General features: G+C 48.2%; 1 protein-coding gene across 3 annotated transcripts in view; it reads left to right on the top strand.

Moving 5' to 3' along the window:
* MARF1 (meiosis regulator and mRNA stability factor 1) overlaps positions 1–21,997 on the top strand; it is a 39,573-nt gene extending 17,576 nt beyond the window's left edge. For 2 of the 3 annotated variants that reach the window (XM_025275196.3, XM_044935709.2), the window contains 15 exons: positions 487–567; positions 2,781–3,017; positions 3,146–3,265; positions 4,156–4,334; positions 5,745–5,965; positions 6,681–6,823; positions 6,990–7,123; positions 8,215–8,417; positions 8,910–9,137; positions 12,400–12,630; positions 14,537–14,749; positions 15,732–15,792; positions 15,879–16,004; positions 17,303–17,473; positions 19,402–21,997. In XM_025275196.3, the coding sequence (XP_025130981.3) occupies positions 487–567; positions 2,781–3,017; positions 3,146–3,265; positions 4,156–4,334; positions 5,745–5,965; positions 6,681–6,823; positions 6,990–7,123; positions 8,215–8,417; positions 8,910–9,137; positions 12,400–12,630; positions 14,537–14,749; positions 15,732–15,792; positions 15,879–16,004; positions 17,303–17,473; positions 19,402–19,646 (2,593 nt within the window). In that variant the 3' untranslated portion in view covers positions 19,647–21,997. The remainder of the gene's footprint in view (positions 1–486; positions 568–2,780; positions 3,018–3,145; positions 3,266–4,155; positions 4,335–5,744; positions 5,966–6,680; positions 6,824–6,989; positions 7,124–8,214; positions 8,418–8,909; positions 9,138–12,399; positions 12,631–14,536; positions 14,750–15,731; positions 15,793–15,878; positions 16,005–17,302; positions 17,474–19,401) is intronic. The other variant, XM_044935708.2, reaches the window with a different exon arrangement.
* The last annotated feature ends 1,352 nt before the right edge of the window (positions 21,998–23,349 follow it).

The following is a 23,349-nucleotide window of genomic DNA, read 5'->3' on the forward strand; positions in this document are numbered from 1 at the left end:
CCATTATTTTAAGTTATTTTTTAATTTTGTCGAATAAAAATAATACTCATTGAAGAAAATTTGGAAATTTTAGGAACATAAAAGAGGCTGGGGACAGAAGAATAATCCATAATCCTATGGCTCAGAGCCAGTCACTCTTAAGTGTATTCAGTTGTATATCTTCAGCTGTGGGGAGTCCTCTCCCATCTCTCTGGTAGAACTACACTGTGGCAGGAGACTGGCTCATCTGCCCTTTGCTTTCTGATACACAGGTGTGGAAATCTCTGCTTGAGTCTGATAAAAGTCCCAGTGTATGATTAAATATTCTTTAATTGCTGTGTTCCTAAAGTCCATTCTTTTAAGTTTTTCTGGAAGCTCAAACTCTGAGAATAAATGAGTGTATTTATTTTGTGTATACATTGTGTTAATGAACTCTTGTTTTTAAAAACAATTTGGAACAGAGAGGAAGACATCTGTTCTCTAATGGGCTAACCGTTTTTCTTGCAGTGCAGAAACAATGTCCATTCTCCAGGATGCTCCTGCCTGTTGTCTGCCTCTTTTTAAATTTACAGATATCTATGAAAAAAAGTAAGTGAGGGTTGTTGCTTTCATTGATCCAGCCAATGCTGATGGGCGACTTACACTGGTAGCAACTCTTAGGGAGCCAGGGGAGGAAGTAAGACCAAGGCAGTTGTGTTCAGATTGAAAGTCCAGTTTTAAAAACACATATTTTAAAAACGTCTTTTATTTTTAGTAAATTTAGACCTCAGTCCCTAAAGCTGTACTTGTATGTTTTCCACTTGGCTGATTTGTTCTGTTATTCATTGAGTGAACGTTTTCAGGCACCTTCTAGACTGTAAGCTCTGGGACAGCAGGCACTGGATCAGACGTAATACTGAGTCTTCGGTACTCAGCGCTCAGCAGACAGCAAATCCCAGTGGAACGAAAGGCTCTGGAGGGTGCAGAGCTGGGAAGACAGCCCATTTTTTGGGGTGAGGGGTGTGTGTCTGGAAGGGAAAAAGACAGTCACCATTTATTGTATAGAACAAAGAAAACCGTCCTTACAAAGGAGAAAATGCCTTGAGGTTACAGAGGGTGCAAGGAACCAGGAGCTTGGCCATGATTGATCGCATGGGTAGTGGGAGCCACTGAAATGTCAGAGAAAGGACGGGGAGGGGAGGTGTGGTGGGAAGGCTTCAGGCAGGGATGGTGTCTGAGCTGGAGTGAACGGAACTGGGGGAGAAGGGGACACAGAACGTGGGGACCAGTCCCGGCTCTAAGCAGACACTGTCAGAACGGGAACCAGACCCCACAGAAGTGTCAGGTGCCCGTGAAATAGGGCTTAGTAACTAGTTTTATGTAGCAGGCAAGGTGGAAAGTAGAGGTCAGTTTGATTCTGAGTTTTTTGCCCCAGATGACTGAGGGAAAGGTTATATGGTTAAGCTGGAATAGAAAAGAAAGAAAGCTTGTTTAGGAGGTATAGTAAGTTTTTAATCTTGGCTTTGAGCATCTGAGTTTTAGGGAGCAATTGGAATGTCTGGGAAGAGAGTTCAGGGGTCTTCTACACATGTAGAGTCTCCTTCAAGAAAGAAGTCAGCTCTGAAGATACGGCAGTTGTTTGCCTAAAGATGATCTTGGAAGTCCTGGGAACAGATCAGTTCAGAGGAATGGGAGAAGAGCCAGAGAGAGGGCAGAACTGGGTGGAATGCCACTAGGGCCTGGAAGCCAGCGGGAACCCAGAGGCCAGAGTGCTCTCAGGGGAGTTGGGAGCTGAGAAAGTGGTGTGAGGTTTGGAGCGGAGGAGGAGGCAACCTGTGGTGACTTGGAAGCTGACACCAGAGAGTCCTATGGAGAAAATCCTGGAGGGAACAGGGTGGCAGATTGGATGGTGAAACAGCAGAGGCGGCTCTCGAGAGACCAGCTGTTTCCATTTCAGAGGAGATGCAAGAGCTCCAGACTGAGAGAGCACAGAGGAGACCGGGTTTCTGTGGACGGGGCAGTGTGGGGTGTGGGGACCAGACTTAAGACTGGCGTTTGCAGGGAGATCTGAGCATGTAGACAGGGCACTGGGAGGGACCATTAGAGCAGATAACGTTGAACAAGCACTTACTGTGTGCTAAGCGCTCTGCATATATAGCATGTGTCATCCCCATATCCACTTTATGATGTAGGGATTGTCACCCCGTTTAACAGACGGGCAAACTGAGGGGTAGGTTCAGTGTATAACTTGACTAAGGTCTTACAGGTAGAATCAGGATTTGAACTCAATCTGTCTGCCTTCAGATCCTGCGCCTTTGTGTTCCAGGTGTGAAAGGCACAAGTCAAGAGTGGTGACTGGGGAGTCCAGTCTAGTGTAGATGAGGAGACTGAAGCATAGTGGACGTGAGGAGTAGCTGGAAAGGGGAATACCTCTGAGGGAGGGGAGCAGAGATGGTGAGAGGTAATAGGGATTTGGAACTGAAGCGGAGGCCAAGTTGACAGGGGTTACAGCAGATAGTTTTCCATCTCAGAAATTTCGGTGAGGCATTTACAGAGACTGTGGGGCCGGAGGGCATATACCAAATAATACATATAATCACTGTAATGGGCAGTGGGCCCGGGATGATTGCAAGGAGTGCTGAGTGTTACTGGTTTGATGGTGAATGAATTTATAGTAGAATTATCCCAGTTTTACTTTTCGAAGAGACAGGGATCCATTCTTGGTTACAGAGCTTTATCTAAACAGGTCACGCATTTCTCTACAACTGAAGAAAAATATTCTCTTTAACTCAGCATCTCTCTCTCTTTTTCCTTGTTTCTAGGTTTGGACACAGGTTGAATGTGTCAGATCTGTATAAACTAACAGACACAGTTGCAATCCGTGAACAAGGAAATGGCAGGCTGGTGTGTCTCTTACCCAGCAGTCAGGCCCGCCAGAGCCCCTTGGGGTCTTCCCAGTCTCACGACGGCTCCTCAACAAACTGCAGCCCTATTATATTTGAAGAGTTAGAATACCACGAGCCTGTCTGCAGGCAGCACTGTCCCAACAAGGATTTCAGGTATGTTACCCATTTCCTTTGAAAAACAATCATTCTGGAAAAGGTCGTGGCGCATCTGTTAGAGTTACCTTGGGAACATCTTAGACCACTGAGAAATGTCAGCTCTCTGTTTCTGTTCTCTTCCGCAGTGAACATGAATTCGATCCAGACTCTTACAAGATTCCTTTTGTGATTCTCTCTCTGAAGACGTTTGCGCCCCAGGTCCATAGTCTTCTGCAGACACACGAGGGCACCGTGCCTTTATTAAGGTGACTGTCAAAGCCATTGCGATGCCTTCCTTCTCCTCTTTCCAGAAAGTCTGCCCTCTGCCTGGGCCTCTCCCCGAGCACACACTGTACCAGGCTGCAGCCTGGTGTTTTTAGCTACCACTTGTAGTCAAAGTGTATCTAACATGGGATTCATTCACTTGATGTTTCAACAAGAACATTTCATGTTTGTGCTGAATTTTAGAAACATCAGCATGCGTGGGGCAGATTCTCCTCCACAGAGAAGAGCTGGTTGGAAGTGCTGTGCACAAGTACTGTGAGAGTGCACAGTCCCAAATAGTTGTAGATTTCAACATTTAAGGGAGAAAAGTATCCTTCACTAGTCTGTTTAACCACATCATGGGCCACGTGGTAGGCTTAAGAGAGGGGCCAACATGGTAGCAAGTTGCTGTAAAGTCACTGAACCAATATGTTTAGAGGAGCTTGAGCTTGGAACCTGGTTACCTTACTTTTAACCCCCTCTGCCTGGTGGCTCAGAGGGTAAAGTGTCTGCCTGCAATGCAGCAGACCCGGGTTCCATCCCTGGGTCGGGAAGATCTCCTGGAGAAGGAAATGGCAACCCAGTCCAGTATTCTTGCCTGGAGAATCCCATGGACAGAGGAGCCTGGTGGGCTACAGTCCATGGGGTCGCAAAGAGTCGGACACGACTGAGCGACTTTGCTTTCGCTTTCGCTAGAAAACTTAATGGAATTTTTGGTACCAAAGAGAGACAGTGATCACTTCTCTAGGATTTCATTTGAACTTTCAAAGCCAGACCATGGGCATCTTAGCAGAAATTACTTATTAATGGATGTGTTAAGAGCAGCTGTCTGTTTGCCAGGTGCTCTGTTTTTTCATTATTTTAATTAACCTTTTCCCCTGCCCCACTTCAGTTTTCCAGATTGTTATGCTGCAGAGTTTGGTGAACTGGAAATAGTGCAGGAAAACCGAGGCGGGGGCGTCCCCTTGGAACACCTCATCACCTGCGTGCCAGGCGTGAACATCGCCACCGCACAGAATGGCGTCAAAGTAGTTAAGTGGATTCACAACAAGCCCCCGCCTCCAAACACAGGTAGGTTTCAGTGTTTGGTCCTTTGAAGCCATGGTCTACTGCAGTACAGGCTGCTGGCCTTTCTCTCAAATAGCAGCACTGTTTGTCCCTCATAAAGCAGCATGGTTGTCTCCTTTGATCTTTTAAAAACTCCAAAGTGCTGACGGTTTGGCAGAACTAGACTTTGGAAAGTACCAGCATAAATTATTTTTTTAAAAACTTTTTCTTAAACCCAGATTCCACAGTTACAAATCTCTAGTTATCTAATTTTGTAAAGCTTGTTTGGCTTGCCTTTTAAAAATCGTTTCAGATCTTTGAAGGAATTTTCTCTGAATATTTACTCCAGCAATTTATTCTGATCGATGTTTTTGACTTTGATCAATGCAAAAATAGATTTAACTCTTTCAGTGTCAGGGACCAGGACCTTTGATCTGGGAGATGCATGAGATTCTGGGCTTCAGCGACCTCTGAGCTGCAGGTGTCTGATCCTGTTACCTGAGCACAGCACTGTTACCTTGGCCCCCCAGACTTCCTCCTCGTCAGCTCCCACCTTCCCCTGCCCCTTCCTGTAGAAAGAAAGGTCAGGATAACGAAGGAGCTGTTTGTACCGGAGCCTCTCCCAGCCTTGCCCCTCAGACGTACACCCTCCAGGTCCCCGTGTTATGCTGTCTCCTTTGTCCGTTCTCCTGTGTCATTAGCCCACTAGTCCCTTATAAGGGCTTCCATCTGATTATTTATACTTTTGTAAATAAAATAATCAGTGTCTTAATTATATGAACATTCAAGATAAATTTGAAAACCTGTTTCTTAGTTTTATCTCATGCTAGTTCTGCATCATTGCTTTCCATGGTTATCTGGGCAACATTTGCAGCCCCTCTCTGGGTTAATTAGGCTCTTCTGGGCTACCTGCTTAACAACCATTTATAATTTTGTTTCTATGGAAAAGTATGCTAGTGAGGACATCACAAATGGTTCTGTGACATACAACCATTTAAGCTTTAAACTTCCTCTATATCTACTCTTCCCTTTTTTTTTTAACTGAAACTAATTTATTTGGAATCCCCATTTTTTTCTCCGAAGATAAATTTATTTTAATTGAAGGAGAATTGCTTCACAGTGTTGTGTTGGCCTTCGCCATACTACTCTTCTCTCTTTTAAGTTCTCACTGCATTGAAGCACGCTTCACTTTGGCGACTTGACTTCCAGAAGCAGTGGGAAAGCATTCTCCAGTCTGTAAAGAAGTTGGGTTATCCTGTGGGTTGTATAGGACCAGAGTTCAGCAGCGGGGAAGTGACACGGCTGTTTGGCCTTCTACATTTGTCATTATTGCGTTCACACGGGGAGCGCGGGGTTAGTTATTTCTCTTTCTGCTGCTGCAGTCATGCTTTATGTCTTTTGCATGTTCCTGTTTTCTCTCCAAATATGTATTAGACCCTTGGCTTCTGCGTTCTAAAAGTCCTGTGGGTAACCCCCAGCTGATCCAGTTCAGTAGAGAAGTGATTGATCTATTGAAGAACCAACCATCCTGTGTCATACCGATTAGCAACTTCATCCCCTCTTACCACCATCATTTTGCAAAGCAGTGCCGGGTATCGGACTATGGGTATTCCAAGCTGATCGAATTGTTAGAAGCAGTGCCTCATGTGTTGCAGGTAAGGAGTGCTGAGAGTTCATTTGTTTAACAGTGGAAATGTCCCTCTGTGGCTTTGACTCTCTCTGCCAAAGAAACAGGGTAGCTGGTGACTTAATTCCTCAGAAGTCAGAGCAGAGCATCCCGTAAAAACTTCTTTATACATGTGTGTGTCTTCTCAGTTGTTCAGAAAGCTGTGAGTTTCCAACTAAAAGGAACTCTTAAGTGCACTGAGGAGTACTTTCCTTCTCACCTCTGTAGACTGCCCTCCTTCCTTCTAGCACAGTCCTCTCTAACTCTTCCATAGGAGCTGCTGTAACACGGGCTTACTTTCCTCATGAAGGAGTTCAAGACCAGTTATTGGACTGGAACCTGACAGAGCTTCCTAAGGAGTCTTTGCCTATTAACCTACAGTGTGATAATCGCTTCCCACTTGTAAACATGGCCTGCAAAATTTGAGCTGTCTTTTAGAGACAAAATCAGTTGCCCAGGCTGATAACATGTGACTGTTCAGGAAAGAGTATGCGAGGAAAAAAAAGGGATCCCAGGCACGTGAGCAGTTGTTCATTCTGACACCCACACTTCGTTTATCTACCTGTGTTTCAAAGTGCAGATATCGTACAGAAGGATTTGTACCCTGAGGGCGGTAACAGGAGAGAGAGCCCAAGCCATCAAAAAGAGAGTCAGGCTCTGCCAAGGTCTTAGGAGCGTAAATAACCCAAGCGTCTGGTTTGCAGATTCTTGGAATGGGCTCCAAACGTCTGCTGACCCTTACCCACAGAGCCCAGGTGAAGCGCTTTACTCAGGATCTACTGAAACTTCTCAAATCCCAAGCCAGCAAACAAGTCATTGTGAAAGAATTCGCACAGGCTTATCATTGGTGAGTTGAGAAAAAAATAAAAACAAATATTTTAAGACACTTGTTCTTCCGAATTTAAGAATAATGATCTAAGTTTTCCATTCAGCATTCTTTGGGAAAAACTTAAAAAGTGATTTTGGCAAGTACTGCTTCTCATTCTTCACCCATCTCCATGATTAAAACCTAGGTGTTTCTCAAAGGACTGGGATGTCACTGAATATGGTGTTTGTGAGTTGATTGATATCATATCAGAGATCCCAGACACCACCATCTGCTTGTCCCAACAAGATAGTGAAGCAATGATTTGTATCCCCAGAAGAGGTACGTGCCTTACCGTTGCTGGAAGGAGGTTGTCTGGCCCCGTGGTTACTGTGACAGGGGGCCACGCAGGGATGTGCTCGCCCCCTGTGGCTCCTGGAGATGCCGTGGGAAGTGCAGCGTGAACTCGGCACTGCCAGCCGGTGCATCCTAGCTGCTTCAGACTAGGGGAAGGCTCTTGTTGAGAAGAAAAGCAGGCTGTTTTTTCCGAATTCACTCTAAGGGAAAAGGAAGCATAACCAGCACTTTTTAAAAATGTCTCCTTTAGCCTGTCTGTGGCTGCTTCTGCTGTAATTACCCACCTGAGTCAGCTACCTGGCTGTTGCTTGTCTGATTTTTCACTCTTTTAAGATGTTTTCCTCTGCACACCTGAGAAGGAAAAAAGACACAAATGAATGTTTCATCTTTCACATTTTGCTAGTTCCAGCTGAGGTCTGAAATGGGAACTAAGAAAAATTAAATCTATGTACAGTCATGTTCTTCCACGCATGTTGATGTGTGGAACATTCTTAAACTATGCTCTTGCAGGACGCTGAAGTCCATGAAGTCATAGTGTTTCAAAGCTAAAATGACTGGTCATTATTTCTAGAATCCTCATTTAAAATTTAATAGAAACATACATCTAAATGTTTCCCCCCTGTATTTTTGTTAAACTTTTAGTACCTGTTGCTGCTAGCAGTTTTAACTGAAGAGCAGCTGAATAAACAAAGCACATGAATATCCAGAAGTGTGATTTAATAAAATAATTTCTAGATTACAAAAGTACAGAGATATGTATGTGTGTCATGTTCATATATATGGAATGGGTCTGGGGAGGTGAAGGGGCTAGAGAGATTATTTCTAGCTTGTGAGATGAAGTCACATAGGTGTGTATGTGTGCGTGTGTGTGTCATGGCTTCCTGGTGTTCTGCCCTAGATCAAGTTTGAAAGCCATTTGGAAAGAGAGAAGAGTATGTTTTAGGTTGTGTTTGGAAGGTAAAGATGGTATCTCTTATAGTCCTAGTGCATAGGACTAACTGCACTAATGATGAGAATACAAATGGGTCAAAGATAATTGTGGTTTATGGGTTTTTTGTTTTGTTTTGTTTTTTAAGAACGTACTCAGGATGAAATAGAAAGGACAAAACAGTTCTCCAAAGATGTTGTGGATTTGCTGCGGCATCAACCCCATTTCCGGATGCCCTTTAATAAGTTTATCCCCTCTTACCATCACCACTTTGGCCGGCAGTGCAAACTTGCATACTATGGTTTTACCAAACTACTTGAACTTTTTGAAGCCATACCTGATATTTTACAAGTAAGTGAAGAAATTCTATTTTTCAGAACAATATGGGGAGAATAAAGGAAAATCTAGGCCTTTTTGCCTTGGAAGTGGGAGTTACAAAAAAGGATGAAAATTTGCACAACTGAGCATGCACACTTGTTTTGGCTGCGACATGCAGCGTGTGGGATCTTAGTTCCCCAGCCAGGGATCACACTCACATTCCCTGCTTGGAAAGTGTGGTGTCTTAACCTCTGGACTACTGAGAAAGTCCCTGCTATCACCCATTTTTGACCTGCACAGTGCTTAAAAATTTTTTGTGTGTGATAAAACACATTACCTGTCTGCCTGTTTTTAAGTGTACAGTTCAGCAGTGTTAGATATCCTCATGTGCAACCAATTTCCTGAACTTTCTAACCTTGCAAAACTGAAACTGGACAGAAGTGCTTCTTAGTTCTTGATTGTATATGTTTTCATGCCAGTTTATCCCATGAACATTCTCCCTTTCCTCCTCCTGTGTTTTCCAAGGTATTGGAATGTGGAGAAGAGAAGATCCTCACTTTGACAGAGGTTGAACGATTCAAAGCTCTAGCTGCCCAGTTCGTTAAACTCCTTCGGTCCCAAAAAGATAACTGCCTTATGATGACAGATCTGCTTAAGGAATATGCTAAGACTTTTGGTTACACATTTCGTCTCCAAGACTACGATGTCAGTTCAGTTTCAGCATTAACACAGAAACTCTGCCATGTCGTAAAGGTAACGGGATTATTTTCTTTCACAGAGTGAGGTTTGTGGTGGTATACTCCTCATTAGGATAGCTGCATATGATTTAGTGTTTTGGTATTTACACCTTGCGCTGCTCACCGCTGTTGTGCAACACGTTCTGTGTTGTTAATACCTTACTCCGTCATAAGAGATGACTTGGGTTTGGCGGGTGAGATTTTGGGGATTGCCTTTGTGGGTCTATTAGCAGCCTCCCCAAAGTAACATCTGTGAACCGACGCAGTCGCCTGTTTATCCCAGGGTGTTTATTCTCAGATGTCTCAGTCCTGCTGACCTGAAGTTGGATCCTTCTACACAGATCTTTGTCTACAGAGTTTTGGGGAGACTGAAATTACAGCTCTCTTCTTTCCAGGTTCTTTTTTTTTTTTAAGATCCATCTCCCTGTTGGCTTTTTTTTTTTTTTTTTTCTTTTTAATATTTATTGGGAGTATAGTTTTGCTTTCCAGTGTGTGTTACTTGATGTTCTATAGCACTTCCTTCTGAACTTACGGAGTAGATTTAGGAGCAGTCTGGGGCTCAGAGTTGCCTTGGGTGCTGGTGAGGCTGAATTGGAGAGGGTGGCTGCCTCTTCCTCCCCGGCCTGCACTGCGTCAACCCTCCAGCCCTGGGCAGAGCGGCCGGACGGTTTGCAGGCTGCCCCTGTCACAGAACCAAGATAACTCACTGCAGGGAGGAAGAAATGGAAGGAAAACGTGGGGAGTGGTGGCCGCCCCAGTCACAGCTGTGGGAGGAGTCTGTTTCTGTGCTGGGTAGTTAGAGGAGGAAGACCCTTCACGGGAGGCAGGGAGGCAGCAGCTGAGAACAGAAAGGACTCTGGAGGGGGGCATGGCCAAGGCCAAGGAGGAGGGGCGGCTGGCAGCACCTCTCCCAAGAGAGGGCGGGTGCAGCAGGACTCCCGCGAGCTTGGGGCCAGCCTGAGTGCAGGCAGGTCGACGTGCTGCCAGCCGGAGCAGTGGCAGCGTCAGGGTGGCATGAGACGGAAGCCACGTGGAGTGGGCTGAGCAACGAGGAGGCACAAAATCGGCAGCAGATAACTGGCAGCTTTTTGGCGTGTTTGCCTGTGATGGAGAAGAGTGCGAGACCACGGTATTGAGCAAGCCAATGAGAACTCAGGGGCAGGTCTTCTTTCCAGTCTGGGAGGCTTGGCGTGTTTGAGAGCTGCCACAGAGGAGCTGCCTGAGAGAGACGGACTTAGGAGAGAAGGGGTGAGGGGGTGAGGGTCCCGAGGAGGCCAGAATTGTGGGTGTTGGCATTCCGTGGAGGGAGGCATAGGTCTGAGGTTAGTATTTTGACAGAAGGGAAAAGGGGTGGGGCAGCTGCAGATAGGGGTGAGTTTGGTGTGTGTCACCAGGCCAAGGAGGGAGTTCCCTTAGAGCTGTTCTCTGTTACGTGCAAGGTGAGCGCAGCCGCTTAGGGGGAGAAGGTTCAAGGTGGGCTCTTGCCAAAGGGGTGCAATGAAAAGGCCTAGGGACAAAGCAGTGTAGAGTACTGACAAGAATGTTAATGAGGCAATGGCCCATCAGTGCCAAGATGGATGAAAGGGCAAAGTGAAGCAAGGTGAGGGCTCCTGAACCAGGACGAAATAGGAGTCTGTGCTGGCAGAGCTGAAGAAGCGTCAGAGTTCAGCATTCACATTGCCTTCCTGTCTCCCACCCCAGTGTTGGCTCTAGCCTCCCTGCCCTTGGGTGCAGGATGCGTGTGTGTGTGGTGGGCGGGGTGGTTGAATGAGTGATTCTGGAAGTGGGCAGTGATAAGGTCTCCAGTGTGGCCTGGGTTGGGGTCTGGAGTAGAACAGAGTAGAAAAGTATGTCTTTGGAGATGAGAACATGGAGAAACTGAAAGCTCTGGTGTGAGACGGGCCCCCGGGCGTGCGTTTGCTCAGGATGATGGCAGTGGTGGTCTTTAGTGGACCAAAGACCCTAAGCCATGACCACCGACCGTGATGAAGGAGGGCCAGCAGCTGGGGCGTTGGGGTGGCGTGGTGAAGCAGCAGCTCCAGTGCCGCCCCGGCTGCACTCGGTGGTCTCCTGGGGGCTTCTGAGACATGCCGAGGCCTCTGCGATTCTTAGAGATGAGGCCAGGTGTGTTTTGAGCCTTGGCATTTTTGATAAGCTCACTAGGTGATTCCAGGGTGTACCCTAGGTCAGGAATCTTCAATAATGATCTGGGCAGATAATCGAAGAAGATGCCTCAGAGTCCCCTGGACTTGGATCTGTTGATTGATTAAACCCCAGGTCTGTGGAGGCAATCTGCAGTTCTGAATCTGAATCCGTAACCACAGTAGTGGAGTCAGAGTCCACCCACCAGCCTCCTGTCCCATCTCTGGGTGGGCGTCGGCACCAGAGACGCACTGGTATTGGACTGGCTCGTCAAGTGCTGCCCCCATGCTCTGCCTCTGAGGGACCAATGCCCCTGCTCTTGACCATGGTGCTGGCTGGAAATCAGCTAAAGGGGGAAACAGCCAGCATGGTGGGCAGTGGTTCACCTACCCGTGCTTGAGCAGTGTGCATCCTGGAGCTCTGCGTGTTTACACTTCAGGTGTGACTCACGTCACAGACTCGCCCCTGACCAAGGCCTGCAGGTCTCAGTCACCAAATGCCTATTTCTTCACGTGCTGTTTGGTCCCCAAATGATAACCTGTTTCTCTCTCACAAGGTTTCCCTCCCTCTGCAGTGAACCAGTTAAACCCTTTATCTCCTTCAGAATCTGAAAAAAAAATTGTGAACTAGACATACAGTCAGACGTGACAGCACCAGCTGTTTTTCATTCCTGATGGACTAGAGGGATGCTGCTTGCCTTTGGGCAGAGAAGGCCTCCTGTCACCTCCTGTGTCCGGTCCCTGGGACATACCCTTGGGGGCGAGTCAAGTGCAGAGCAGCTCTGTGGAGGGTCACTGCAGCCTCACCACCCCCTGCTCCCTGAGAACACCAACCCTTAGTCCATAAGCTGTGCCAGTGGACGTCAGCGGGCTGGTCTCTTCCTGGAGGAGTGGTGGTGTCCATGGGTGTTTCTGATCATGGACTAGCGGGGCAGGAGAGAAAAGTTCTGCAGTTGCTCCATAGTGTTGGTCTGGGGTCCCCGAGAACTTGCAGCAAACCCATTCACTGTACTTCAGTTTTGCAGAAAAACGGATCTTCCTCTGATGGTCTCACTTGCCAGTCTGAAACTAGATGAACAGGGTGTGACTCGGGCCATCTCTCGAGTCCTGAAGAGGGTGCATTCTTGTTTCCCCCAGGTTGCTGATATGGAATCTGGCAAACAGATTCAGCTGATCAACCGCAAGTCTCTGCGTGCTCTCACTGCCCAGCTGCTGGTGTTGTTGATGTCTTGGGAGGGAACCACCCACCTTTCTGTCGATGAGCTCAAGAGACACTATGAAAGCACCCACAGCACTCCTCTCAACCCCTGTGAATATGGGTTCATGACCTTGACCGAACTTCTGAAGAGTCTGCCTTACTTAGTTGAGGTATGAATGGTAATGATTCTGGAACTACCGTAATGAAAATCACTCTCTCGGGTATCTCTCGATCACAGAATGGTCCAGATTAGGCTGATTGGTCGTTTTACAGATGAGCAGAGGCCTTGGCAGGGGCAGGCACCCTGCCCAAGCAAGTGACAAGCCGGGACGAGAGCCCCGGCCTCTGGCTCCTTGGACTGAGGTGCCTTTTTCCTCTGCTGGGCTGGATGCTGGCGCTGCCACCACTTTCTGAATTAGGCGGCTCACGTGATGCTTCAAGTCACTTAGCAGTCAGATGCAGGTCGGAAAGGAAGGTTGACTGGATGGTCACCAGGTCGTCACTGATTTCCTAGGAGAAATAAGTAAGATCCCAGTAAAAAGATCAAATTTACTCCAGATTTTTAAGAAGTTAAAACTTAGACCAATTAACACAAATTTTTTTAGACTGAAGATCACTGAAATTTTACTACTGACAAAAGGCACCAGGGGGACTTCCCCGTCAGTCCAGTGGTTAGGGCTCTGAGCTTCCACTGCTGGGGGTGTGGTCAGGAAAAGTACGATCCTTGCGTGCCCCACCGTATGGCCAAAAAAAAACCCAAAACCCCAAAGGCACCAGAACTAGATGGGTTAAGAACTGAGTTTCAGCTCACCTAAAGAATAAATAACTCTAACTTTTTAAAAACCTCTTCTAGGTCACCTGGAAAAAAAAAAAAAAAGGAAGCACACCACTTCTATTATGAACCTGAAGTAACTTTAATACCAGAAACCTAATATAGTCCCCCCCAAAGAAATTGATTCTAGCTAGGATATTAACTAAATCAGCAATGTAAGAAAATGATTGTTACCGTATAGCCATGTGATTGATAATTAAATAATTTAAAAGCTCTCTCCTTGGGCAAACATTAATCAGCTCCCTTGACCACCTTCTAGACCATACCTTGTCCTTGGTATTCTTCCTTGATGGGCCCGCTAGCCCAGTTGGGAGAGGACTTCCTGCCATTGTTGTTTGATCATCCTCGCCTGCCTTCTGCAAGGTTTCTGTTAGGTCAGTTTAACAAGAACTCCGCCTGCTCTGGGTGTCCCTCTCCTCAGCCCCCATGGCTGTAAACCCACACTCTGGTGAGTTTCCCATCTGGAAAGGACACCTAGGCTTCCTGGGTGGCGCTCGTGGTAAAGAATCAGCCTTCCCGTTCAGGAAGGGCAAGAGAGGTGGGTTCAGTTCCTGGGTCAGGAAGATCCCTAGAGTAGGAAATGGCAACCCGCTCTTGCCTGCAGAATTCCGTGGACAGAGGAGCCTGGCGGGCCACAGTCCAAGGGGTCACAGAAGAGTTGGATGCTGAGCACACACATCAGAACAAGTATGAACTAGTACATGAACACTAGTTGTACGACGTTTCAGGACAAAAGGCGTCCTGTGGCCAGCTAAGGCTAGGAAAGATCCCTTCTCTCAGGGATCTCCAGGGAGGGCATGTTAAAGACTTATGTAAAGAGATTTATTTACTTTCTTGAGGACAGAAGAGTTTTGTGCTTTTGTTGTTGAAAGGACGCTGAAGTCGTCGCCCGCATCCCAGTGTCCCTGGGGAGATGAGGGTCGGTGGCCTCAGTCCCCACTGCTGCCGCGCTGTTCACCTGCGGGTCAGCTCTCCCTCTTCACTGCCTCCTTTCACTGAGTTTACCAGTTTCCTTGCTTTCTGACACACCATTTCTTCAGACATCTACTGCCGGAGACCTGCAGACAGAATTAGAGTTGCTCAAGGCTGTAGTCCTCTCTTGGAGGACGTCCTTGAATCCCTGGCTTATGACCCATTTTCAAATTTCACTTGGCGTCTCTCTTCACTCTTAGAGACCCACTCTCCCAGGAGGCAGGACCCGTCACTCTGGAAGTTTCTAATACTGCTGTTTTCTCCTGGACCAGGTTTTTACTAATGACAAGACAGAGGAGTGTGTGAAGCTAACAAGTCTGTATTTGTTTGCCAAGAACGTTCGGTCTTTGCTTCATACTTACCACTACCAGCAGCTTTTCCTTCATGAATTTTCCATGGCCTATAGCAAGTATGTGGGAGAAACACTGCAGCCCAAGACATATGGCTTCAGTAGTGTGGAGGAGCTGTTGGGAGCCATCCCACAGGTGGGCGTTTTCTGAGTTTCTTGAAGGGTGGCCTCTGTTGGACAGAATGAAAAGGCAGGCATTTTGAACCAGTCCTTTCAAAACATACATACTGTTGGCCAAAAAAGAAAAAGAATTATTTTAGCGTTTCTTCTTCATCCTGCAAACCTTTGCTACATTCATCGGAGGAGGACCAGGCATGGGGATCCCAGAGCAGAGTCCTCAGGACGTTCAGAAGCTGATTAACCACGTGATGAAGAGGGGCGGGGGCGGGCACTGTGAGCAGGCGCAGGGCAATGAGAAGTGGGGGGGGGGGCAGTGGGTGCCTCACCACTCAGTTACACGGGCGGGGACTCCGTGGGGAGAGCAGAGGAGCCTAGGGGTGCTGTCCGTGGAGGAGTGGAGAGAACCAGGAGGGGAAGGAGCCTGGCATTTGAAGTGGGAAAGGACACGAGGCCGGGACAGCAGGAGAGCCGAGGTGAGGGGCTTGGTGGCAGCAGCGTGTGAGGGGAGTGCTGGGAGCCCCGGCCACTGCTGTGAGGGGAGTGCTGGGAGCCCCGGCCACTGCTGCCCTTTCTTGGCAGAGGCGGCGGCAGCATGATTAGGTAGGGGCCTTTGTTTTAGGTTTAGTGAGCTTTAGCTTGAGAGGCATGAGGGAGCCATTCATTCTTTTTAAGGTGAACATAGTATCTGGAAAAGCTGGTGAGAGCTCCCGCATGAGAACCAACTTCATTTATATACCAGAGCTGGTATTTGGGATGTGACATCTTTAAGAACCTTAAGGAGTGAAACCAAGTCTCATGATTTCTAAGACTACACAGCTTTTTATAAAGGGTGTGTGTCTCCATCCTCTGTTGTTTTAAAACAAAGTGTCGAAAAATTTTCTGTGGCATTAATTTACTTTTAAATCCTAGTATGTTTAAGTATGTTACCAGACGTATAATTTTAGGGTTTATTTCCTCTCCTTTTCCACTTCATAACCAGTAATATGTCTTGTGTGCAGGTGGTCTGGATAAAAGGACATGGTCATAAGAGAATTGTAGTGTTAAAAAATGACATGAAAAGTAAGTCCGCCCCATCCCTGCCCCCCCTTCACAGGCCCCAGGTCTGTCACCTGCTCCCCCTCTGACGGGTGTTTTCTGTCCTCCAGGTCGCGTGAATTCACTCGGTCCTTCCCCTGCCAGTCACGAGACCCAGCCCTCAGCTCCCGAGCGCATCCTGGAGGTGCCCGAGTCTCCCCCGGCCTCGGAACTCAGACTCGGAGTGGGTGGCGACGGTGAGAGAGGGAAAACCAAGGCTGGTGGCGCTGCCAGGACACGGCTTGGGGGGAGTCAGAGCGGGTCAGGAAAGGATGACAGCAGGTCGTCTTCATTCTTTAACGGGACGTGTTGGTACATTTTCCAAAGGAGTCTGGCGTTTGGTTAATAACAGAGAAAAAAACTGGCCTGCATTTGATGGTTGACCAGTTAAGGTTCTTGAAGGCTGTTGGGAGCCCCTGTTACAACAGTATGGCAGCTTGTTCAGGTGTTAAAGAAAAGCGATCCTGACGCTTGTTGAAATACTTGAAGACAGTTGCAGTGGGATCAACTCTGCTGCCCTCTGAAAGGGAGATGGAGCTTAGCTCTGCAGGCAAGGAGCAGAGCCAGGGCGTCAGTGACTGAAAACACTCAAGAGAAGATGTCTGGCTTGGGGGATTCCGGCCGACCTGAGAGGGTTCTTAGACCTCAAAGGTTGGGGGTGGGGTGGGATGAGGAGCTTGATGAGATATCGGGGGTGAGGGGATTCCTCTAAACTGACTTCCCAAGGTTCTTGCCAAGAGTGGCCAGGGCAAGGGCACTGAAAGCTGCGGTCAAGGGCTGGCGGGGAAGGGGGCTGCGGGCCCGACCCCTGACTGCAGGCGTGTCGGGGAGTCTTGATCGCAGGACTTCCCTGCGCAAGAGTTGACAGGAATGCACTAGTGCAACTGAAGAGCGCCGTCAAGGCACCCCGACTTTATGTGGCCCTCTCGGTGTACAAGATAGGGATCAGCTCCCTTGACTTCTGCGCCCATTGCCAGTTTATCTTAGGGCTCTGCAAGTCGTTTTAAGTAGTCACAGGCGCTGCTGTGCTCTGTGTTGATCGGGTGATCGGCTCTGCAGCGTCTTACAGTCTACAAAGCACTACAAAGCACGTCGTCTCGGGCTGTCAGCACAGGCTTCAGCAGTCACCTCCATCCTAACCAAGAACTGAAATTCCAGAAGCAGTGGCTTACCTGAGAGCACGCAGCGACGCAGCGACAGAACTGGGACCCGAGCCCTCTAATCCTGACATGTGCTCCCTTCAAGGACTTGCTATGGGTTTTTAAATTGTCCTTTGCTGTTCATAACACAAATCGGGCGATCCTGCTTGCAGCATTTTCACTTACTAGAGAGAGGACTCAGACCTTTCTGTTAGCGGGTTGTTTTTTTTTTTAAAAACCTTGCGTTCTTGAGTACGTCCTGACTTCAGGGAGTCAGGGAGAAGGCGCGCCTCGGGCAATGCTGTGGCTGCCTGGTCCTGAGCAGACCTCCTCCCGTTCCCACCCGCCTCCCCCAGGGCCCCATCCTGCGGAGCAGGAGCTGCTGCGCCTGACGGACGACTCCCCGGTGGACCTCCTGTGTGCGCCCGTCCCCTCCTGCCTGCCGTCCCCGCAGCTGAGGCCAGATCCCGTCGTTCTCCAGGCTGCCGATCTCATCTGGTTTGAGGAGCACCCTCAGGAGCCTTCAGGTGGGAGACGCTGCGTCCCTGGGGGACTGGGTTCTCGTGGCTTTAGTCAGACAGCAGACACTTCACGCCAAGACGTTAACTGTGTGGTGGACGTAGGGAGCCACTCTACCTTTGCAGGCACAAAAATACCTGTGAGGATTACTCAGACCCTTCTCCTGTCAGCTTTCCTGCAGGGCTGGGCTCACAGCCTGAGGTGCTGGCGAAGCAGCAGGCCAGGGCACGACAGCGGTCTTGAGGGCACTGCAACTGTGCTCAGGCAGGGAGCCCACGGAGCAGCACATGGGGGCCGCCTCGGCTGTGCTCCCCACTTTGTAAAGTGCAGCAGCTCCAGGGGCAACCCCTACCTGTCACCAGACATGAGCTAAAGGTCTCAGAGGGTCCTGGGGCTCCAGGGGGCTGTGAATAGGGGAGGGACAGGGCATCTGCATCTTGAACCCCAGCTTGTGCTGCAGGCAGGGCTGGCCTGGGCCCCAGGGTGCCAGGCCAGGAAGGGGCAGAGCCAGGACTGGAGCCCCAGCCTCTCGTCTTCGTGCCGTATCGCCACCCACCGAGAGGCCAGCCCGCCTGCCGTGTCGAGGGGGGCCTTTCCCCATTGCCTCCTCTGCTGTGACGGGTCCTTCCCTGCTCTGCTGACACTGCTGTCCAGGGGCTGACCCTGCTGCTGACCACAGGCCTCAGTCTTACCAGCCTCGGGCCCCGTCACCCAGAGAAAGAACCTGAAAGAGGCTGTTTGTCTGGAAGATGAGAGGGGGACCTGAGCCTCCCTGGCTGCTGGGTAGACCTGGGCTGTGGCAACAGCAGAGGTGGTATCCCTACAAGCCTAGACTTGATAGGAAATTGAGGGTAGCTCTTTCGTGGGTGTAGCTTTGGTGTTTAGTACACTCGTTTAGTGTACGAGTTCAGCCATCCTCGTGTGATGGGGAGAGAAATAATCTCGAGTGGCGTTGACAGGTCTGTCCATTTTTCCCCCGAGAGTGTCAGCCTGAGAGCTGCGCTGAGGCTCTGCGTGCCTGCCGTCACTTTGGGCCTCTGTGAGCCTTCGGTGTGGGAGCCCCTCGCACACGCAGTGGGAGCCTGAAGTACAGGACACATCTCTTCCAAGTGATGTGGCTCTGTCCACACAGCAGGCTAATCATTGGCATTTGTGGTTCAACCAGAGAAAGATAGTCTTTGGGCACTGCAGGAAAAGTGGGCTGCTTCTCTTCCTGGAGTTTAAAAAATACACATTTGTGTATTTATTGGGCTGCGTCGGGTCTGAGCCACAGCACGCGGGATCTTCGCTGCATCGTGCGGGATCCTTCATGCGGCGCCCGGCCTCCAGCTGCAGTGCATGGGCTCAGAGCTCCATGGCGCGTGAGGTCCCAGTTCCCCGACCAGGGGTCATACCTGCGTCCCTTGCAGTGCCAGGTGGATTCTCAACCACTGGACCCCCAGGGACGTCCCTCTTCCTGGATTTCTGAGGGTATTTCTGACTCCGTGTGGTTCTTCCTTAGCTTTGCCTGCCCGTGTGCCTCCCTCCCCCACCTTAGATCCCTTAGGAGCAGGGGAATGAGCCAGGGCTCCCTGGTACCAGGGCCCTTCTGGTCTGGAAGTCTTTAGGTCACATGTGGCTTTCTGGGTCCTTCACTACCTGACAGAGAATGAATGGGCAGAGAAAGCAGAAAAAAGTGTTTTTAAACCACGGATGGCCCATTGATTTGTAACCCAAAATGACGGTCTCTGAAGTTTTGTAATTCAAGAAAGAGCAGAGACACAATTTTTAAACACCTGACTTATGTGATACCTGGTATTGGCCGCAGAGCTAACGTGTAAATTAGACCATGTGTGTGACAATTGGGGATTAATTTTTTGAGAAATGAGAGGAATTGAAAACCAACACTGCTGGCAGGCCCTAGAACTGAATATGTTTTGCTTTCCTGTGTTTACAGAAATTATGATTTTAAACCAAGAAGAGAAAATTGAAATTCCAGTACCAATAAAGAACGAAAACCTGCCCCCTGATCCCAGCTCACCTGGTGTCTCGGCAGCTGTCCCGGCGCCTCCCAGCCCCTCCTCAGAAACCCCAGAGTCGCTGCTCAGCAAGGACCCCATGGAAAGCCCAGCCAAAAAGCAACCCAAAAATAGAGTAAAATTGGCAGCCAACTTTTCCTTTGCACCTATAACCAAGCTTTGAGTCTCGTTTGAACATAGAATTAGGATGGGAAAACACTGTCTGATTCTGCACACAAAAGCAGGTTGAAAAAAACACAACCTTTTCTGTTTTCCCCCTAGAAGCCAGTTATTTCATCTTTAAACATGTTCCGTACGTTTTGTTTCTTTTACATTGAACGCAGCTTTAAGCTGAAGTTTTTCTTTCTTTTCTTTTTCTCCCCCACTTGTTTGTGGGAAAAAAAAAAAAAAGTCCTGGCATTTGTTAAAGAATCCTTAATATATTTTAACAAATTTTTCTTAATTATTATGAAGTATAATGAATGGTGTTCTGTAAGAAGACAGCAGGAAGAACTCAGCTCGAAGGAAGTGGTCTTAACTTCCATCAAGCAACGCCAGTGGTAAAATCTTAGATGTAGCATAACGTAGTCTCTAAGCCTGTGTTTACTGATGTGTTCAGACAGTATTAATCAAATGCACGAGATGTGATGAAGCAAAAGTCTGTTCGGTGGTCCTGCGCGATCACTCACTGGAGAAGGGTGGGCAAGGCAGGAGGAGTGTATGTCCTGGTTGGATGTGAAGGCTCCTGGCTTCCATGTGACTTGTAAGCGTGCCTTGTTTTTTTTATTTAACTATGTCTGTAGTTGACAAATGTGGCTTCATCTCAAATTTTTTAAAATGTTTCCACTTTGGGGTTCCATTGAGCTTTCTAGAAAGTCAAAGATGTTTTAAGCTTCCCTTTTATGTTAAGTTCCAGTTTGACATGGATTAGGTTAAGGAAAAGAAGATGGTCTTGGTGTCATGAATTTAAAGTCAGCATTTGAATTCCAACACACATTATTGTGTGTCGAGAGGCAGCGTTGGGAAGAGAGTCTGATTTTCTAGAATATGCATCAAATGCATAAATTACAAATCAGAGGTGAGGAGGGAGGTGCCTTTGACAGGAACGGTATCGATGCTCTTTCCCTTAGGAAGAGGCAGAAATTCTATCTGTACATAGGAAGGCCAAGGTTGATCAACTTAACCTTGTATTCGTAATTTTAAAGCTGGTTTTGATGGTTGGGAAGCTTTGTATGCGTGTCTGTGTGTTTGCATCTGTTAACTCAGTGTCTTTTAATAGCATCTGCTTTTACTGTTACTTCTCGCTGTTGGAAGCACGTTTGGGTTTGTTTGGTTTTTTGGTGTCTGATGTCGGCATTTATGGAACGCCAGCCTTTGAGGGAGCACTGCCCTGTGGAGGGACCTTCGCCTTGAGGTGGCCGAGGCGTCCGGTGACTGGCGGCCTCTTATGCCTCCTGGAGAAACCTGACATTTACAATGGGTTGTATTTGTTAGGCAAAAAGGCGGATTCATTCATAGAGCAGGAAAAAACCTGTTGGCATAAGGTCTTCCACTAGTTAGATGGTTTCTTTTGGGGAAATGATTCTATTTTGTAACTTCTAGAAAGCCAGAAAATGGGCTCTGATTTCATAGCCAGCATTTTGATAAAATGCCACAAAATAAGGGCTATTGAGAGATTTTTTACAAGTAAGATTTTTTGTTCCCCAAATCTTTTCAATGAAGCCAACGATTGCCAGTTCTCAGCACACAGCCCCGACCAAGATGGAGCGGCCCTGGGAAAGCCTTGTAGGCGTCGTGGCGCTCAGTCTTCCCGAAGGCATGCCCTCTACAGACATAGTGTGACAGTCAGTAAAATGCAGAGGTGCACTTTTTTTTAGAAAGCTTTTAAACATTATGATAAAGATGGTGTTGAGAACATCAGTGGCCTTATTCTAAGATTTTGTAAGGCTGAATTTGCACATGTGGACTTTAGTTTTGTTTGAAGGTAGAGAAAGTGGACTTTAAAAAATGCCCGAGGCACCATTACAAGTCACTTGGAAAAGCCTCAAAGAGCAGCTTCTTTGGGCACCAGACAAAGAAGAGACTGGAGTTGTGTGCTGTCGTGTGGGTGTGGTCAAACCGTTCACTGAAGTCACCAGGAGCCTGGGACGCGTGCATGACTCTTAACAGTCACCGTTTGAAGATGTGCAAAGCTCATGGTGTCTGTAATGTGCTCCACAATGGCCAGTCCAGTTGCTATCTATTTTTTTATCTAGAGGCTTAATTGATGTGACAGAATGACATATGAAAATTAAGACGATGAAATACTTTATTTCTGGGTGGAAAGAATATATCAGATTTATCTGTTTAAAAAAAAAAGACAAGTTATCACCAAAACCCCCTTTCCCATCTTGCACTGTTTGTTTTGAATTGATTTTGGGGGAAGAGATGTTTTTCTCAACTGTCTACTTTGTTTGAACACTTCTTTTGTGGTTCAAGTGCTGTTTTGTGTGTTGGGACCAAACAGTTGTCAATAAACTTTAAAAGCAAGCATCACACTTGAGTTCCCCAAGTGAGTGTTCTGTTCGTTTGGGGGTGGGGGATTGTCCCTCAGTTCCATCAGCTTCTCATCCCTTCTGGGAATCTGTGGGGTGGGAAGCAGATGGTTCTGACGTGGTGGAGCCCCTTTGAATGTGGCATCCGGCCCCAACAGGTGGCTGGACTATTGGCACTTTGTGGTCAGGACCCTCCGGAGTTTCCAGCCTTGCTCCAGCTTATAATCATGTGAGGAAAACACAATAATCACAAAATACTCGCTGGTTATAAAACTTGGGAACTCTCTCCCTGGGAAAGAAATCCATTTTGCAGACTACCTTGGTTTTAGTCACCGCCAGGCTTGCTTTTTGAATAAGCCTATTTAGAAAAGATTTCTTTCACCATTGTGAAGCCCTTTTCCTGAGACCACTGTTACTCCCCACCCACCCTCCACCACCCTCCTCAGGATCTTGAAAAGGATGCAGAAGAGACTTGAACTTGTAGGTAAATTGATTCTTGATGAAGGGCAATTTTTTAAAGTTCAACACTAATAGTCTCTTTAAAACCTTGGCAGTCCTTTCAAAACACCTTTCACTGTAGCCAGTTTTTGCCGGAAAACCTGACAGGCCGCTGTGCCCTTTAGTCGGGGCAAGGGAATTTGGAACGTCTCGATCGGTGGCTGAAACGGCATCACATTTGTCTTGGTTGTATTTCCCACCTGGAGACAGCAGCCTAGCAGACACGGTCAGTGAAAGCAGACCTGTCCACGCGGAGACGGCTGTGACTTCTAGGACTGACTGCGATGTGCTGCTGACCTGTGTTGCCTCTTCCGTGAGGAGCCTCGTGCTCTGCGACTTCGCTTCTCTGGTTTCTAGCCGCTCAGGCAGGGTCCGAGTCGTCAGAGCATCAGAAGCATCCCAGCCCCCACCCCCGCCCCCCCACAGCAGTGACCTGCCACAGCTCCCGTCTGCACTGGAGACAGGTCACACAGTGGCTCTAGGACTCGGGAGAAGCAGGAACCTGACTCTGCCCTGTAAACCAGCAGTCAGTGGGGTCTCCATCACTTTGTTACTTGACCTCACACTCTCCTGTGTGGCTGAACTTCAGGCTCCTACAGTCGCCGGCCAGTCTCCCAGCTGCATGTGTGGGTACAGCATCAGCCTGGTCTCACTCTTGGGGGAGAGATGCAGTGGAGACGGATCCAGTGTGCTTGTTTGGATTAGCACTTGCAAGGCCCGAGTGTGGAGGCTCTTTCCCAGCAGAGTTCTAGTCCCTCCCTGGAGGTAGGCAGCCCTGGGGCAAAGCTTAGGTGGAAATATGAGGAGATCTGGTTGCCTTTGGGCTTCCCTGGTGGCTCAGACAGTAAAGAATCT

Source organism: Bubalus bubalis, chromosome 24 (genome assembly GCF_019923935.1).
Source record: "Bubalus bubalis isolate 160015118507 breed Murrah chromosome 24, NDDB_SH_1, whole genome shotgun sequence".
Lineage (NCBI taxonomy): Eukaryota > Metazoa > Chordata > Mammalia > Artiodactyla > Bovidae > Bubalus > Bubalus bubalis.